This window comes from Ambystoma mexicanum, chromosome 6q, assembly GCF_040938575.1.
Source record: "Ambystoma mexicanum isolate Mex_15411 chromosome 6q, UKY_AmexF1_1, whole genome shotgun sequence".
Classification (NCBI taxonomy): domain Eukaryota; kingdom Metazoa; phylum Chordata; class Amphibia; order Caudata; family Ambystomatidae; genus Ambystoma; species Ambystoma mexicanum.
The window spans coordinates 407,308,108-407,328,265 of record NC_090937.1 but is presented as its reverse complement, the minus strand read 5'-3'; the positions used below and the strand labels follow the sequence as shown (position 1 = coordinate 407,328,265).

The window sequence follows — 20,158 nt, the reverse complement described above, 5'->3', positions numbered from 1 at the left end:
CAACCCTTTGTCTTACACCTTGCCTGAATGGGGACAAATCCCAGTGGGAGCTGGCTGTCCTGATTGGACAACCAGACTGCCCCTTCTGGTAAAATGCAGGGAGAGTATGTAGAAGTTGTGCAGTAATTCCTGATAAATACTGCAACCTGGAAGCTGAAGAAAAGTTGACCACTGGAACTTAACCTGAAGAGGATGATGAAGGAAAAGTGGCAGAGACAATTTCCAGTGACCGGAAAACCTGCTGTGTAACCAAACCTGCTGCAGCCCTTCTTTCCAGTCAACCTAGGACTCCGTAAACGATGACCCTGACCCAGAGCCTAGTGCAACCCACTAGACTCAAGAAGACTTGCATTTTGAGCCATCCCATGTGCTGCTGCGACCTTGTGTTGCTGCAATACCCCAATACCCTGGGACCTTGAGCCACTGTGCGGTGCACAGTATTCTGAATTCTGAATGTCGCTGAAACTTCGTGGACATCCTGGTGGATCTCCAGAGACATGAATCAAGTCTGAAATTTCCCCTCAACAGAGTACTGGACCTTTGTAATGACGAGAATTCAACCACAATTTTTTGTCTTCTCCTGTGCTCGTTGAAAAGGCGCCTAATCCGCAGAACTGCATTCAGCCATTAGGGAATCCTTGCCTAGAGCCTTCCACATCGATCCCTTCAGCAAAGTTCCTTCTGAGGTCTTGTTTTCATTCACCACAATGAGGAATCCAGTGACCGGGTATTTGGCTGCAGATCCTGAAGTCCTCCTGCTGCAAAATCTTCTTCAATGCTGAGGTACTGTGTTGGCTTGGGTATGTACTTACCTTAAGCCTGTTAGGATTTCTGTGTAGCTGTGTGTTTTTTTCTGTGATGGGGAGTCCTCTCATCCAGTGCACCCAGTCCCACTGCTAGAATCCTGCTGTGGTGTTGTCTGCGAAGCCCCTGGACCCTCTTCTAACCCTAGAAGTAAAGTACTCACCTGTTTGCCCAGTTTTCCTAAGGAATTCTGACTTTTGCTACTAAAGAACCTATTCTGACACTGTCTGTTGGTCACTAGTCCTAGTGACCCCCCTTCTGCCACTGAGAACACTCATGCTTCAAGAACCAGGGAAATACTTTTGAAGGGATTGGGACTTCTGCCTAGAAAAGAAAAGAAGTGTTTAAAAGTTACGTACTTGTAAAGAGTTGGTTGGCAACTGTAACTCTAACAGTGAACAGTTACAAAAGTTCTTAATTATCTTGAATGTGTGATGCTCTTTTCTCAAAAGTATGGTAACATCTTTTCTTCCTTAGAAATAGTTTTGCCATTCTAATAGAAAGTAGATGTGAAGGTATTTTACTCTCCTGTGATTAGGTTGTGCCTCTTCCCAAATGTAATGTGTTGTTTTCACCAGATTATTCCTGCAGGATAATTGTATGAGTGTCCTCCAGCTGTTCGTATCACCAGATTTGTCCTTTGAGGATAATTGTTTGAGTGTTCCCAAACTGGGTCTTGCTTCCCCTGACTTGCTGCTAGCCTGTCCAGAATAACCCTGTATTAGGTGTTTCACTACCAAGAATAACTTTGAGTCATTCAGTAAAGTGTAACATTAGGTTTTACTTACCCATTCCTTGTGAGATAAAAAGTATATAGGTTTTACTTACCTTAAGTTAGCTGTGTGCCTTCCAAAAAATAAATTACAAGAGTTACGGCTTATCTCAATCTGTGGTTCACTGATCTCAAAAGCACCATTAATTGAATAGTACATCCTTAGGTTGTACCCACCTAGTATAACTGTGTGTTAGAACAAAAGTAGTTATAGGTTTTTACTGCACCTTGAATAAGTGTTCCACTATTCACAGAAAGTATATTGTCCTGTTCACTGCGTATGTGATTTGTTACTGAGAGTCCTTGTACAACTGGTAGGGTCTACTGCCCTTGCATTACTTAAGGTAATTGTGAAAAGTAGCCATTGGTTTTTACTCCCCAAGAATAGGTGTGGCCTATACTGAATGTGTATGAAAAGGTTTTGACTTCCCTAGAGCTACTGTTAGGTGTTCCAAATAAGGTCTATACTTTGGTCTGTGTACCTTCAAGTATAGTGTTGTGTTTCTATAAGTGTGATTTCATATAATGTGTTAGTACTTACTTATTCTAGATTTATCTGGGCCTACCTATATTTAAATAAATCCTTTATCTTTTACAATACATAGTATTTTAGTGTTTCTTTGGATCATTTGTATGACAATTTCATTTGTACTGCTTCTACTGCCCTCTCTCCCACCTAAGATAAGACTGGCTGCTCTGTCTGCGCTATCATGTACTCAGGCGGTACAGCCTTATACTAAGAGTGGGGTCTTGTACTGCCTCAGTTGAATGGTTTTACTAAACCCTTAATTGGACTTCAGAAAAACTGTCCTAACAATGTGCATGTAATAGTAAGGAGTGAGAAGTTTAGAGAGAGAGTAGGGAGTGAATGTAAAGTGGTTGGAGAGTTAAAGATGGGTGACTGAGTAGAGGGTGGATGGGAGTAGTAGTAGTGTGGAGGCAGGATAATTAGTGTGGAGGAGGGAGAAGCAACATCAAAGGGTGTAGGCAGTAGTAGATGAGTGACTAACATCGGGGGAACAGAGGAGGACGACACAGGAAGTAGGAGGAGTGAAGGTGGGTGGAGTTGAGAGTAGCACAGTAGAGAGTGGAGACGAGAGTACAGAGACAGGGAGAAGAACATCAGGACATGACAGGAAGAAGACAGAGGGGCTGAAAGGCACATCGCCAGAACCTCTAGTAGCAACTAACAAATTGGTAGTGTAGGGCTAGCTTAGAAAGTCCCTGAGGGAGTCTAGACAGATAAGGTGATTGCTTTAGGTTATCCCAATCTGATAGCCTAAATATTAGATTGCAGGGGTCAATACTCTCTGAAAAAAGGGAAGCTTTGGTTAGGATAGAAAAAGGCAATGTCTAGAAAAGAGAGAGAGCGATGGCACAAGCACCCTGCTGAATCAATTAATAAAAACCCTCAAACCATCTCTGGCAGTTGGAGAATTTGCTGAGCCATCTGTGACAAAGGAACACATGACATTTAAAGCTATTAATGGGAACATATTGCTACTATTAATACAGCGTAGAGCATCTCACATTGATGAGTTGGAAATGAGGTCCTTTCAATGCAAAAATATCGGTTTCTCAGGTATATGCCCCTTGATGTAAATAACGTTGAGGGATTCTTACATACATTTGAAGAGAAGATGTGTATAACTGCCCCCTGCATAATAAAAACAAAATAATATATACTTTAAGAGAAGAAAACCCAGATTGTTTTATCTTTAGATTCTTTTCTCATGAAACATCCAAGACTCACTATAGGGACCTATAAATGCATATTTCCAGGCTGATGTGAAGAAAAGAAGATATGCCGTTCCTTTTCTGTAGGGAAATTCTTTGTGTATGCATCAGCATGCTGGTGCAATTTCCAGTTAACCAGTTACAAATAGTGTCAGCTGGATCATACTTCAGCATGCATGTCTTTCGGCTTTGGGCACTATCATTCTAGAGGAAAGTACAGGGAGAATTCTAATAGACAAATAGCAATGCTACATGAAACCTACAGACACAATTAGACACCATAAACTAATACCAACATACAAATAGAGTGAACTGGAATGTTCTCCATAGCAGCTTCCTTTGTAACACAATCCACAGAGGTACCAGTATCAATAAATGACCCTATTTACTAACTCTCAATTCTTCTTCCTTACTCACTGCACGCAAACTCAAAATAGCAACACAGACACAGGTTTTAGAAGACCCTCTTTCCTGACTTCTAACAGAACAATTCACTTCCAAAACCAACGGACACACCCAACCCCTGGCAAACACATGACCACACACAAGTATGAGGTTTCACTCTGGATACAAAGCCCTTGCATCATGTTATGCTTAGGTCAAGCACAGAGATCCCACAGGTGGGCATTAAAATGGTGGTCAGAAGAAAGCACTCCCAGCTTAACCCTCCACCCCACGGCCCCATCCACATTTTTGAGATCTGTGGCCACCCAAAAGTGCAAGCATGAAATAGATTGTAAAGAATGGTGACAATTAAATCTAAATGTGCAAGTGTATCAAGAAACATGTGAAAGGATACCCAACACCATAGAAGGGTGAGAGAGAAGAAAAACTGTGTGCCAAAGGTACACACTGTTTCAGAGCTGTAAAGAAGAAAGTTCTGAGGTAACCCGTCAAGATATCTGTTCAACCATCTTTACAGGAGCTGGCCAGCGCTAAGTAGGTGGATGCCATCCCTGCTGGGTTTATCATGTGTCTTTGATAACAATCAAACGCATGCTCAGCACTACTAGGAGAACTGCAAAGTATTCCACACAATGTATAACAGTTACGTTTATAAATAACCTTTACATTTTAAATAGAAGGTTGGACATTTACAGTGAAACTACCTCAAAAGATAGCAGGATATCTATATCTATAACCTACACATCTAAAAATGTTCCTATGTAATGTACAGTCCAATGAACTCTAAGGAGTTAACACACATTTAAAATTACCATAAACGGGAGTTGGCAAGACCCATAAGAGCTCATTTTATCAAAATTAGTAAATTGGCGGAGAGTCATTATGTGTTGACATACACACAAGCAGCTCCCCACCAACAACTTTTCATCATTTGCACAGCAGAGTTCAATGTGCTGCCTTTTGACCTGTACTTTTGCACTCTGCTGTGCAAACTGAGTAAATGTTGCATGGCTTAAGCAGTGTTCACAATTAAAACCTGCCAGACATGCTTGGATGTCGGGGAGGGTTTAATTGTAATTGTACATGGTGTCTGCCATGCTAGCATGGTGCATAAAGCAGGCAGACCCCAAAGAGATCTCCAGCAATTGCTGCAGCATGAAAATTCATAAGAGGAAGGGAGGCAGATGCAACACAAGTTTGGTTCTGCCCCTACCCTCTGCCATACAAATGATTGAAAATGAGCCATGGTGTGACTGGAAGGTGTTAAAGCCTTACTCAAGACTTTAAGGCCTTCTATTTACGTTGTGGCTCATTGGAACATGAGCTCCATAGACTAAACCACAACCACAAATGTAAAGTTGTGCTGGGACTCCCGACCCATTACCAGTTGTAGACTTGGAGTGTTGGGTATTTTGGACAATGGCACAAACAGCAATGATGCAAACAGTGTGAACCACTTCATTTGTTACTAAATCTGCTTGCACAGCACAGCTATGAGGAATACTGTTGCTTTTCACCCACAAATGTTCAAGGTTGCCCTTATGCATTATTCCGCCATGAGAATGCACAGTCAAAGGTTCCATGAATCTTCTCCAACTGTCTTTACTGAGGTGTTTATGCTCTGGCAGAGTTTATAAAATTCACTTGTAATTTGGCGTCTTTTAATGATGATCTAGAAAAGGGATTGGAGGTATATGGGTTGCAGCGGGTGGTAACTTGCCTTATTTCCATTTTTCCCCCTGCAAACACTCAAGCTGAGACCATGAGTAGGAGACTGAGTTCTCTTTATTCAACATTTTTATAAGATGCACCACTTGCATATATTTCAAAATGTACCATCTGACAAGACCGCATGTAGAAATTGAGTTATGTTGCCTGACACATTCATGTTACAGACTAGTCTAGGAGCTTCCCATGGGGTGACAGCAGGCAACTCAAGAGAAAACAGATATTAGAATTGAAACCATAGTTCCTTGTTCCAACCTTCATTCACTTGTGTCCAGTTGGCAGACAGCTAACGTCCTGATCACTTCCTTTAAAAGATTGTTTTCTGACTTAACCAAATGTATGCATGTTAGGTAGGATTTTCATATCAGTGATACATGTTCCTGACATGTGGCAACCCCAGAACATTTTGCTGGACTGGTAGATTATTGTTCCCTATACCCCAGTGAGTGGGAACCTTTTTCCATTCTCACAGAATCTTTTACTCTTTTTAAGGGTGTCATTGATAAGACTCTCCACAGTCACTTTTTAATGTTATCCTCTTTGACAACTTTTGGCACATACTGCCTATTGTTGCTTGGGGGATCCTTGGGGCTCTCCCTTTTAATTTTCTGTAGCTAACCTTGTGAGAACTACAGTTCCCAAGGATAGAAAGGATATGTTATCCTCTCTATACTTTGTTTAAGTGAGACCAGCACCACACACCTTATGCAAAGTGCTCGGGAGATACAATGGGCCTCATTACGAGGAAGGTGGCCACAGAATGAACAGTACCGGTAAGGGACCAGCAGTGTTCAGTTCGGGCCACCTCATTATGAAGTCTGCTTTGGGTCCCGCTCTGGATGCCTGGCCAGAACAGACGTCCTTAGCGGGACCCGCTAGCAGACCAGGATGCTAACTTGATCCACCCGACCAAGCTGGCTTTATTCCCACTAGGTCCACGGCTTTAAATCTGCAATGACATTTTGGAGTAGTGGCGCAAATAAACCTGAAGGCAACTGCTGCCATTGCGGAGCTAGATGCAGAAAAGGCCTTTGATTCCGTCTCCTGGTCTTACCTATTGTTGGTGCTGGAGCGGTTTGGTCTAGACCAATACTTTGATAAGTGTGTCTGCTTACTTTATACGAACCCGGGATCGAAAGTTCTAACAAACCACGCCATGTCACCTCCCTTTTTATTAAATAGGGGCACCTTACAAGGATGTCCTTTATTCCCTATTTTGTTTGCACTCACTATAGAGCCCATGACCGAATTTGTGCAGAAAAATCATGGACATGAGGGCTCAGAATGACTGGACCCCCGCAGATAATTTCCCTCTATGCTGATGACACTCTATTATATATCCGTAACGTGGTATAAAATCTAGAACCTATCATGACGGACATCCATGTGTTTTCCGAGTATTCTAATGTTTCGAAATCTGAAATGTTCCTATTAACTCCGAGTACCGGAGATCTATCTGCCGTAAGTGGGTTTAAATGGTCCCCACACAAGTCCGCTATTTAGGATTAATGGTTTCCGGAGGTAAGAATACACTGTATTCTGAAAACTATGGGGAACTACTGCAGAATCTGTCTATCAAATTGAAATTATGGTCTAAGCTTCCAATTTCTTGAGTGGCTCTTCTCAAGATGGTGGTCATCCCCAAACTATTGTACTGCTTTGGCAACATTCCAGTCTGGCCTGGAAGAACCTTTTTTGCAAAACTTCCGACATTAGCTTCCTCCTTTGTATGGGCCGAAAGACAACTGAAATTTTCACAACTGGCGGATCCATTCTCGAAAGGCGGCATTTCGGTGCCCGACTTTGAGTTGTATTATTTGGTGTCCGAGGCACAATTCGCAAAACATTGGTTTGACCCCAGCGACACAGCCACGCACATCCCTCTAGAGAAATATGCTGCCTCCCCTGTCGATGTGCGGTCAGTCATCATTGATTCCAAACACACGGATTCTTGCGAATTTGAAAGTACCACTACACATGCATGGTTCAAAATATATAAGAGGATTGGGCTGACAACCCCATACGACTCGGAAATCCCACTTTGGAATTTCCTCAATATTGCACCCACATTTGACAAGGCATTGCAGAGGTCATGGGACCCAAATAAACAATTTAAAAGGTGTGATATGTTCCTGGGGGATACGTACTGCGAACTGGGGGATTTCGTTGAGACACTGGGTGATGGACCCCTCAAACGCTTTCATTTCCATCGAATGAAGGCTGCATTTGCCTCCAAATGGCCGACATTTCCTTTGGAGCCCCCCTACTCATGAATGCATAAGGGCCATGACGGCAATCGGAGGACAAAATAAAGGGGTTTCAATGTTGTACAACCTGGTCCAGTCACATTCAGACTGATGTAACGCCATCAAGGAAGTCTGGGAACGTGACTTGGGAATCAAACTGGGCAAGACTCTTTAGCTCCGATGTTTTCAGCTCACTAGAACTGTATCCTTGAACTCAGGACTGAGACTAATTCAATTCAAGGTGTTTAACCAACTCCACTATACCCCTACAAAATTGGACAAATTTGTAGATGGCAGCACAGGGAAATGCCTAAAGTGCGACGCACTAAATGCAGATGCATATCACATGTACTGGGCATGTCCCCTAGTGGCATGATTCTGGGGGGAGGTTGCAGAAACACTGGAAGAAAACACGATGATCCTGGCATCCCCCTCCCCATTGAAATACCTGTTTGGAGACATTGGCAAGGTGGCAGAGACCACCAGACGATTGTTTAACATTGCATGTGTTATTGCAAAATGGCATATTTTGAAATGCTAGAAGTCTGCTGGGGCACCAAAAAGGGAAGACTTTCTCAAAGAATTATCGATGGTAAATGAAAGTGAGGAACAATTTGTGCTAACCGTGCCATCAACCTGTCGACCCAAAGACATTTCGACCCATTCAAACTTTATCTATGTACCATGACACCTGAGGACGATACTACACATTTGACACCACCCCAACTTGCTATGTCTATTGTGAAATGTGTAAATAAGTGTCTAAATAATGTCTGTCATACTGATGCGCTAACTGCTCTGGGCTCTGTCCCGAAGTAACTCTCAATTAAAAAATAAAAATAAAAAAATAAAAAATGTAAATATACCTCTAGTTGCAAGGGCACCTTTTATTGTTTGGCATGCAGCTTACCAACCATGGACACTTTGACAGTCCGTCAAGATACAAGTGAGACGCAAGTGGGGGAAGAGGCTTCCATGGTCTGCCATATTTCCAATTACAGAATACGCCTAATTATCCCAAGATGATGAGGCCTCATTTATTCTTTGAACTTGTGTGCAGTCTGGTGTCTGTGTGCATATTGATGGAGTTCTGTACATGTTCTATCTATGTTTGGCATATAATGAATAGGCCGTGTTTTCCATATCTGGGTCATGTGTTGTGATACTGTGTTTGAGAATGAATTTACTTCTATTTATTGAGGTTTTAGCTAATTCTAACCTGCAAGTTGTGTTCTTTGTGGCCGCTCATGGTACTAGTTGTCATGACCTGGACTTCAGAGGTTATTTGTGCTCTTATTAAAATTGATTAACTTGGGAACCTACCATGCCTCATCCTGGTAACTGTTATCTGGTGTCTGCATTCCGCTCATCCATAACTTCCTTCCTAGTTCCTGACCTTGGTTCTTGCTGTGAGCTACTCCTTGGGCCCTGCACAAATATGTGTTTCTGTGGATTTCTGCCTTTTCAGTTTTCGGAAACCTTGAGACATGTGCTCATTCTGATGCATGCTGTTGCCTCAATCTTTCAGAAGATGGCTGTCCAATTACACACTCGCTTCCACTTTAGTGAACCATATTCAAGTGGTGTTCATGTTGCATTTCCTTTATACATTGGTCATGTTACTGTTCCTCATGTCTATAGATGCTATATTAGTATTCTTCATGTTTAAATGCATATATTACCTATTGTATGTGTTCTTCATGTGGAGTGACTGTCTTCTTCATGTCTAATGCATGCACCTCTGCTATGTGTACTTTGTGTGTGTATATATATATAGTCATTTAGTTACTCTCTATCTCTATATGTAGTAACATCTACCTGTCACTCTACTAGTCAACTCATCTATCTAATTCTTAACAGTAAATTTCTGGATTTAGTTGGTCTCATCTTCCATCTCTAGGCTCTTGGGGTGGTAGAACTGTCTGAATGTGTACCATTCTCACCTGGACGATACTGACGAGGCGCAGGGATTAGAATCTGTACTTGCATATTCATCTGAGTATGGGCAGTCGGTATTACCTGTATGTTTGTCACCCCATTACACATGTATGACTGACAGAATGACAATAAAATACATGCATATAACCCAAATCTGCCCAGTAGTTTTCTCTAGGTAGAAGTCATCCCACTCTTGCCCTGAACAAACAAGATCATTTATTTATCTAACCTTTCTTCTTCCATTTGAAACATAATTGTTAAGTCAATACTGTTCTCCAAAGTATTTAACTGTTTTATTTTAAAGGGTTAATTTTCCAGCAAACCTTTATCACATATGTTCTTGCAATCTTCTGTGCAACATATGTTCTATCACATTCACAGTTAGGTGCACATAATATATGTTGATAGCTCAACATGTATCATACTGCAGAGGTTCTCGTGTAGGTGAAAACAACTGATAAGTCTTGAATATAACATCAAGCCCTACATTTGGTAGAGGACTTACTTGCATAGTAACGGCCCATAGCTGAACACTTTGCAGGGCTCAGCAAGTGTGCAAGGCTATTTCCCATCAAGTGTGGCACCAAACGCTAGTCTTAACATCATTAGCACCCTGGAATTAAATCTGGGGTGCTAAAAGCATGTTTTGTTGGAAGAAGGGTGTTTCCTTGGATAAAAGTGATGTGCAGCTGCATGCCTTTCGCAAACGGAGGATGCAACTCTTTAAAGGTGGCCTAAATGGAGTAACGATAAGTGGCTTGAAAACAGGTCCATTCTCACTTTCCAGGGTAGCAGAAGGAGGGAGAGAGTCAGAGGCAGTGACCCATTGCATGGAGCAATGTCAATCTGGGTAAATCTGGGCTGGGGTGAGAGGGTTTGGAGCTGGCGGCATTTGTGGAGGAATGGTGGCTAAGATGCACAGTGAGGGACATGTGCTTAGGGGATCATCATGGAGCTTTCTGGGCATTCAGGCTTATACAAGAGGATTCCACCTGGTGTTTCTGAAAGGTGATTGGCTGGGTCCCCTGCACCAGGTGCTAACACATTTTAATAGCTCAATTTTCTTTTTACAAGTGTTGTATTACCTATTTTCGAGATTGCAACCATTTAGGTTTTCTTCTTCCAGTGCCTGCAATGCCATAGCCACAATCGAAAATTGCTATTTTCTATCCAAGTGCCCTATCATCTTCATAAAGTGATCTCCAACACCCCACCCAATCCACACAGCAATATTCCTTGGACCAGTCCACCTAATTTTATGCTATAGTGTGATCCTCAATGAACAGTTATTCTCTGGTCAAAACAAGCATTCATCTTCCATATCATTGACATTTCCCCTACACCATGAGAAATACAACACCTTGACATTGACACATGGGTAAGTTGCTGTAGCAAAGATAGGCATTTTGTAGGCTTGCTCTCAAATACACAGAGGAGAATTGTTTCTGCCACCATTGCAACAGATTAGTTGGGCATTTAAGCAAGGAAATACAACCAGTGGAATTGTGTGAGGTGTGATGGGGCAGATGAATATGCAAGTACCAATTCTTGCCCGACTCCTCAACATTACCATACACGAGAGAAACAATACCAGCTGACGCAGCCCTACCACCCTATGAATCTAGAAGTGTGAGACCAGACAAACTACGGCAGGTTCCAAGAAACAATACTTTAAATAGTCAATGTACATGCCCCTGTCATAAAGAATTAGGTTGTGCAACACTAGTTGGGATCACAGTTAGATAGCAGAAAGCACAGGGTTTCTGTGTATAGCATAAAAGGGAAGAGGACTGCGGAATATCAAAAGAAGGACTCAATACAAAGATAGGGCAGATGAAATGAAAGGCATATATGATGCAGCATACACAAGCAGGGAAACCAACGTATGGCAGATGCACAAGAGGAACTTTAACATGAACAGGCACAAGTATAGGTCACCAACATGGAAGCAAGAAGTGAAGAAGTACAGCCCTTTTCCTAGCAGAGAGGCTGCAGCAGGCCTAGGAGTTAGCAAAACCTTAGACAAGATGCTGAATTCATAAAAAACACATTTATTTTAGAAGTTTTGAAGCTGCCCAGACAGTAGTTTGTAGCAAGCACCACAGTCATATGCACAGAAAGGAGTAGTGGGTGTGCAGAGCACAGGGACAAGATGACAGTTCCCAGGATGAGAAGCAGTGGACTCCCAGGCTAATTAAAGTTCAGTAAGAGCACAAACATCCATCGATGCCCCATGTATGAGATCAGTATTGCGGATATTTGAAGAGTATCTCAAGTGGTCATAAAGAGTACAACATGCTTGTTAGAATTAGCTAAAAGCTCATTAAATAGGAATTAATTCATTCTCCAACACGGTCCCCTAACACCTGATCAAGACATGAAGAACACTGTCTATTCATTATAAGTCAAGTACAGAAAAGACACCTGATGAACTCCTAGCATGCACACAGACACAAGATAATACACAAGGCCAAATACAAAGAATAGATAGGCCACATGGCCTGGAAATGATGGGGAGTACTTTTAATTGGAATGAGTGAAGACCATGCATTCTTCCCCTACCCTATGTGTCTCTCATATGTTGATGTCCCGTCAAAATGTCCAACGTTGGTGTGTAAAGGGCCAACCAACATAAATCCCTCTTGCCACAACGCCCATGATGAATAATGGCAGCCAATTATTGGCCAATGTAAAGATGCAGTGAAACTATTATCTATGATGTGTTGGGCTCAAGAAGAGCCATCAGGGGCACATAGGCCAATGAAGAAATTAACACTTATGTAATCTATATATATATCTTACTATATTAACCAATCATAACCTCTTATAAGTTGTGCATCTAATATCGAATTATGATATCATTTCTTACATATTTTTAGTCCAAAATCCACTCACACTCGTAATATTGAGAGCTGCTTGTATGATATCCTGTCCGAGTTCTAATGCTTTGAATAAAGCTGGGGTTTATCATGTACTCTAAATACTCCATTATTGAGTATTGTTTTTTTTAGTGCAGAAAATTGGGTGCATCTTTACAGAGGTGACAAGTGTAACGGCCCTCATCAATCCCTATCTCCTCACACTATTAAAAGCAGGCTTACAATATTTGCAAAAGATTCACAAGGGGAGTAGATTTAGCCCTAAACCAATAAATAGAGACACACATTGCACAAAGAAGGTCTCAAGCAAAATAGGACTCATCACATGTGCCTCGATTTTCATCCACAACCCTACTTAAAACAGATGGACTCCACAAAAAGGGTACTTGACAATCTTACCCACAATACACGTTGTCCTGCAGTAAACACAAAACTCAGAAATGAAAATGCCCAACACTCTCCAAGAATAGTGTTGCTAGGAGAATGGGGGGTGGCTCTTCTATGCAGCTTCCCCAGACTCACATGACGCTCTACCTAAGTAATGTTGCTTGCCAATGAAAACAGATTTTGGTCAGGGGAGTGATTATTTATGGCAGCCCTGCATTCCCAGCATATTCAGAAAGCAGTGCTTGTCATGTGGTCTGTCCATATGTCATTTGCCAAATGTTTATTGTGCTCTCTGATCAGTGGAAGGACTAAGCAAGATCACTGCACAATATCTCATACAGTTATGTCCCTGTGATGCAGGAGAGAAATGGTTGGCTCATGATGTTCTAGCAAGGTAGCAAAACCTCCTTCAGATGTTTCAAAGGGAAACACTTTTGACAAAGAATGAAAGGCTAGGGCATATGGGGTTATGTGTTAAGATTTTAGGGTTAAGGGTAGAGGGTATGGTTAAAGACTTAAGAAGTGAACATGAGAAGGGGGTATTCATCGCAACAAAATATTCTGCACCATATTTTGGCAAAAGTGACCTAAAAGTATGAAAGAATCCCCATCTTTTATTATGCAGAGCTGGGTGCAGTGCGTTGGTAACAGATGTGCAGTATGACATGTTGGACAGCAAGAGAGATCTGCAGCTGGTCCTCCTGTGATATTTGAATGGATATCATAAAAGATCATGGTTCAGTGGAAAAAGCTCTAATTTTCCTGCTATGATGAAGCAAATCATCATCATGAATTGTGAGGTGCTCATGGGGCTATGGGAAAGAGAGAAACGGTATCCACTTACTTGAGCATTCTGCAATTGACTTGGCACCAATTATCGTAGTTGTTCCATAGAAAGGGCATGCCAGGCAATATGACTTGCCAGACTGTGGTTGATAGTAGTCTCTTGGGCACGGGTAGCAAGGCATTAACCCAGAGCGTGAGAACTCCCCAGCTGGGCACGTCACTGAAAGACAAACACAAATATATCACATTAGCTGGCATATCTCTTCATATACTCAGCATTCTCTTCATAAGTTATCTTTCACATTGAGTGCAGTGAGGAGACAGGGATGGTTGTGGCCAAGAAGCAAGCAAACATGGGGGGAATTGTCCACCTCCATAGACTTTTATTTGCTTTTTTGTTTGTGTTCATAATAGGGAAAGGAGCAAACACGTCTTCTCCCAGATCATATTATGTAATATTGTTCAAACTAGGACAAATAAGAGCACAAAACAGGATCTGTTTGTTTGTTGCTGTCTTTAAGATATGAGTTTGGAGAAAAATGGATTTCGCTCCAAATATAAATTTGTATCTTCTTTCTGTGTATTTATGGTATAGCAGATCAGATTACTATTGATTCATATTTCAAAGACCAACCATGTGCTTTGATTGAGGCATTATTTAGGCAGGAAAATAATGCACAATCTCTTTTCACCATCTTTGCCCTAGTGAAATAAAAAACATTACATAGAAGGCATTGCGGCAAAAACCGCTTGCAATGTGCCCTAGTACAAAAGCAGAAACACGGGTGCAACATAATCTTGAAACATTTATTGCACTTTGGTCAATCTTTACATAATATGGTTAAGATCCTTCATTTATCGGAAAGATAGAAACAATGTCTGTCACAAGACAAACATTTCTGTATCCATTGTGGTTGGTTGGAAGATTGAGTCAGACACATTGAGGACATTATGAATGATCTTTAATGAAATCATAGAAATATAATTATAGAAATAAGGCATATCTTTCCCTATTGCTAGAGGGAATTCTTTGCCTATCTCAAGGAACTTATGGTGCTTGTCAGTTGTCAGTAAGCCCAAAGTAAAAATGTCCTTTGTCAAAACTAACTGTACCTGACCCTACTACTATATATAACTAAATTAAATAGGCCAAAAGAATGTCTTTCTTTCCCCGTTTTTTCTTCTCTTCTGTATAGTCTTCCTGGTACAGATGTTTCGTAACATAATCTTCTTGGATAGTCGATTTGATCAACTCTTGTAGTTAATTGAACTACAGGGGGTCGGGACAGCTTGCAGCCTCGAGGATAGCCTGTGGTTGAGGTAAATCGATGCCCAACAACTTTCTTCTTAGAAGCCAAAGCTCCACCTCACTAATGAGGCCCAACAAGGCTGAAACACGTGTATGGGGTTGCTGTTGGTACTCATGTTCAGAAGGGAATTGCCATAGCATTTGGGTGCTGGACTGCCAGTCTGAGCGGGACAAAGACTGATATGCAAATGGGTATTTCCCATCTGTGAAAGGCACAGTGAGCAAAAAGTGATGGCAGCAAACTCTCATCTCACAGTGGGGAAAAAAAAACACAGGACAGGTTATCACGCCACGTTCATTCTGGAGAGGAGCGCCTGCTACCTTTTTTTAAATATTTGCAAAGAACTTGGGGTTGGTCACCCTGAGTTACCTGGGGGAAACCAGACGTGGACTCCCTGCTCACTGTGCTCAGAAAAGCACAGCTCCACCTCACTGATGAGGCCCACCAAGGCTGAAACACGTGTGTGGGGTTGCTGTTGGTACTCTTGTTCAGAAGGGAATTGCCATAGCTTTTGGTGCTGGACTGCCCATGTGGGCGGGACAAAGACTGATATGCAAATGGATATTCCCCATCTGTGAAAGGTACAATGAGCAAAAAGCGATGGCAGCAAACTCTCATCTCAAAGTGGGAAAAAACCACAGAACAGGTTATCACGCCATGTTCTTTCTGGAGAGGAGCACCTGCTACTTTTTTTGAAATATCTGCAAAGAACTTGGGGTTGGTCACCCTGAGTTACCTGGGGGAAACCAGACATGCACTCTCTGCTCACTGTGCTCAGGGAGGCACAGATCCACCTCACTGTTGAGGCCCAACAAGGCTGAAACACGTGTATAGGGCTGCTGTTGCTACTCTTGTTCAGAAGGGAATTCCCATAGCATTTCAGTGCTGGACTGCCCTTGTGAGCGGAACAAAGACTGATATGCAAAAGGATATTTTCCATCTGTGAAAGTCACACTGAGCAAAAATCGATAGCAGCAAACTCTCATCTCACAGTGGGAAAAAAACACAGAACAGGTTATCACGCCATTTTCTTTCTGGAGAGGAGCGCCTGCTACATTTTTTGAAATATTTGCAAGGAACATGGGGTTGGTCACCCTGAGTTATCGGGGGGAAACCAGACGTGGACTCCCTGTTCACTGTGATCAGAGAGGCACAGCTCCACCTCACTGGTGAGGCCCAACAAGGCTGAAACATGTGTATGGGGTTGCTGTTGGCACTCTTGTTCAGAAGGGAATTGCCATAGCATTTCAGTGCTGCACTGCCCATGTGGGCAGGACAAAGACTGATATGCAAATGGATATTTCCCATCTGTGAAAGCACAGTGATAAAAAGCGATGGCAGCAAACTCTCATCTCAAAGTGGGAAAAAACCACAGAATAGGTTATTCCACCATGTACTTTCTAGAGAGGAGCTCCTGCTACCGTTTTTGAAATATTTGCAAGGAACTTGGGGTTGGTCACCCTGAGTTACCTGGGGGAAACCAGGCGTGGACTCCCTGCTCACTGTGCCTCAGAGAGGCAGAGCACCACATCAATGATGAGGCCCAACAAAGCTGAAACACGTGTATGGGGATGCTGCTAGTACTCTTGTTCAGAAGGGAATTGTCATAGCATTTGAGTGCTGGACTGCCCATGTGGGTGGGAGAAAGACTGATATGCAAATAGATATATCCCTTCTGTGAAAGGCACAGTGAGCAAAAAGCGATGGCAGCAAACTCTAATCTGAAAGTGTGAAAAAACCACAGAACAGTTTATCACGCCATGTTCCTTCTGGAGAGGAGCGCCTGCTACCTTTTATGAAATATAAGCACGATGAACAAGGCAAATACCACTTTCCACTCCATTTTATTAATGAGGAACTGCATTGATTCCCTCGTGCTTCTCAGCCCTATGCCAAGTAAAAGAGGTAATAGTTACATACGCCGTAGGTCCATTAAAGACTGGGCTAATAATGTAAAGTGGATCAGCTTGTTTACAGAGTGGGCAACGAGCAGTATTCTGAGCAGACCAATCATGTGTATAACAGGCAGTTTGCAGTAGACACAGTCTAAAGAGGGCGCTCGTAAGGTGGGTGTATGCTATCCAGAAAGCGTTTACTACTCACCAGCGAACTTGGTAAGAGGAATACAGGGCCATTTTTCAGGGCCTGCCTTCAGGACTGCAGATTCCCAAAGGTATTACGTTTGGGGAACATCTTGAGGTCTGCCTTAAGGAAAAGGGCAAAACTCATTAGGAAATTTCCCAAAAATGTCTAAGGACTAGCCCGCACAGCATCTTTTTCACCTGGAGGACACAGCCCTGGCTTTTTACACCTTCCAATTGCAAAAAATCACTCAGAGCATCTTTGTAGGGGGCCAGGCTGGGGGAAGACCAGCTCTCACCCAATACAGGGCTGGCTAAAGTTTTTTTTTGTTTCTGTGGTATTATTCCTAGAATATCTTTCCTTCAGATATATTCTCCCACACTTGTCTAAACTGGCAGACACGTACCAGTATTTTAATTCAGGCCTTCCTAATTTGGATTTGTCTTGTCCCTTTTTTAGGCCTTCCTTGTCATGAATTCTCTTTCTGAAGTTGTCTCCTCTGTACTTGACAATCTTATTTATTTTCATTCAGACTTTACTACTTTGGATTTGTCTTGGTTCCTTTTTCGGGCTTCCTTGTCATGAATTCTCTTTCTGAGGTTGTCTTCTCTTTTATCTTGTTCACTTGACAATCTTATTTCATGTCTCTCATTATGTGACGTTATGTTGGGCTTTCTCAAGTCTTCAAATCTGAAGGCATAGGGTATCTTCCCTTCTTCCCAGAGGACTTGTTTTCAGTCATTTTTTGATGGGTAGACTCCTCTTTTATAGTTTTTTTCAAGTCTCCTGTTAACTGATCTATCTAGTGACAACTCGTACTCAGGGCTAGGATGATTTTCTCTCTTCATGTAATAAAGGTCTTCCTCAACTAGGTTATTTGTTATCTTGCTTTCTCAGATTTTCACCATTTAATTAAACAGTCTTAAGTTTAATGTCCCGTCCTTAGGACTGGGACACGTTTTTTCATACACATTTTACCTGTTTCTTCATACATATAATGATTCCCTGATGGCCTCACATCTCCCGGTTCCCCAGGTACCTCTTTGTATGCAGGGGAAAGTTGCAGGGTTCAGCTCTCGATACAGTGATGCTCTTTGGTATGTGGCTTCTCGCCCCTCACTCTTGCTAGCATCCTGTTCTCTGCTTCTTGTTAGGTTACTGCAGTACACACACACTGATATTGTTATATGTTCATTCTTCCAGCAACTGTGGTCTCAGCATTGTTGTTCAGGCATCTTGCCCAAAACGGTTCCTCTCTTCCTCTTCACAATGATGTATTTGCTGTTGCAAACGATGGGCCTCCAGCGTTCCACACTGGTGTTCTACATTCCCTCGAAAGTCACAGGCTCCTCAACCTGTCTCGGCTCCACCTTCAGCAGGTGGAATTATTTCAGGGGGCTTGGCCTGCATACAATACTCTCCTCTCCTCCTTCTCCAACTCATCCCAGTTAAATGTACATCTCGCCTTAAAGAGGCATTGCCTTTTTCTTATAGCATTCCCTTCAGCCAAATGTAAAGATGCCACATTGTTCCTTTTAGAAGACAGTCCCATATTTGCGGCTATGGTAGGGAGTTCCTCAAAGGAAGGGGGATCCTTGTCTCCAAAGGGGGAGTCTCTACCAGTGAGGTCCGACTTACCACAACCCCTAGAGAGGGTCTTGCAGAGCAAGCTCACCTCGCTAGCATTCAAGGGGGAGGCGCCCCATTGGGGAGAAAGGACGAATACCTGTGATTCGTCACAACAGTTTATTGAAAAGCAAAGCCTATTTTTTTTGTCTCTATGTGCTTTGACGAAACACTGAATACAACAGGTACTTGTTGAGGAAAAGTGATCAGAGGATTCTTTTGTCTTCTAAATGAGGGTTCATTTGTGTTGATGTGAGGGTTTCTTGGTGCTATGTGAGGCTCTCCTTGAGGTTCTCAGAAGACCGAATGAGATATGTGTGATGCTTCTTATGTAATGTTGTGTTATGTTAGCTACCAAGTAGGGATGGAGCAGGGTCGGGATCAAAAGAGGTAGAGGAATCAGGGGTAAAGGATTAAGTAAAATGTGTGAATTAGATATATTGTGTTTAAAAAATGAGACTCCATCACAAAAAGTTAGAATTCTGACCATGAAAACAGAAATGGGGTATCTGTGCCCCCCACAACTCCAATCACCCACCTTCTCTCTTCCTACACCTCACACCTAGGACCTCGGTGGAGCCCCCATTCCATTTACCCCCACCAAATCCCATGATTCCTAAGGAAACATCATCCACTATGTGAATCAAGGACCTGAGAATGGGTGTGGGAGTTCAGGTAAGTCATAAAAGTATGTAGCCACCACCACCAACATATGCATATCATCCTTTTTTGCTTTTGTAGCTTTCTGAAGGCTGATTCCTGACTATATGGACAGTTCAAAATAGTATGCATGACTTTGATAACAAGCAATTGTAAATGTGTAGATACGTGCAGCTACAATAATCAGGATGTGGGTGCATATTGAGAACATTCGTGGACTTTAGTCCAAAAATGTAACAATCAACATTTTAAATTACAACAGAATTCTTCTATTTGAAGCAGTTGATAAATAACAAACCTCCACACTCAGAAGCATCAACAGCTCCTCTTTTCACTGTAGACATGCGTTTTGGGCAGGTTGCACAGTCTCTGGACCCAAAGGCTGGTTGGTAAGAGCCAAGCGGGCAGGATTCACATGTCTCAAGGCCATTGGGAGAGAACGTTCCGGGCTTGCACTGAGCTGGAAATAAGTGGAATGAAACAGAATCAACAAAGAATGTTAATACTTTTTAAACAATATTAAACTGTGTCTCTTTGTGCCGAGTATCTGATGTGAATCTCGTGGGTTTACAATGGAACTCATGACAAATAAACTGCTCGGCAGAATAGCATGGCACAGTGATGTCACTACATAAAACTATAAAAACAAAACATTTAAAAAATACATTTGTTGTGAAATGTTTAATGAATTGTATTTGTGATGTAGAACAAAGTATTTAGGTATTTAGCTTGATTTCCTAATCATGATTAACCTTCATGAGAGAGAAACACAATTACAATTATACCTGAATTAAGTAA

General features: G+C 42.2%; 1 protein-coding gene across 2 annotated transcripts in view; it reads right to left on the bottom strand.

Moving 5' to 3' along the window:
• The window catches only part of SVEP1 (sushi, von Willebrand factor type A, EGF and pentraxin domain containing 1), a 1,471,106-nt gene that overhangs the window by 597,310 nt on the left and 853,638 nt on the right, over positions 1–20,158 (bottom strand). For both annotated transcript variants that reach the window (XM_069630907.1, XM_069630908.1), the window contains exons 18-19: positions 19,659–19,820; positions 13,741–13,902 (exon numbers count right to left, since the gene is read on the bottom strand). In XM_069630907.1, the coding sequence (XP_069487008.1) occupies positions 13,741–13,902; positions 19,659–19,820 (324 nt within the window). The remainder of the gene's footprint in view (positions 1–13,740; positions 13,903–19,658; positions 19,821–20,158) is intronic.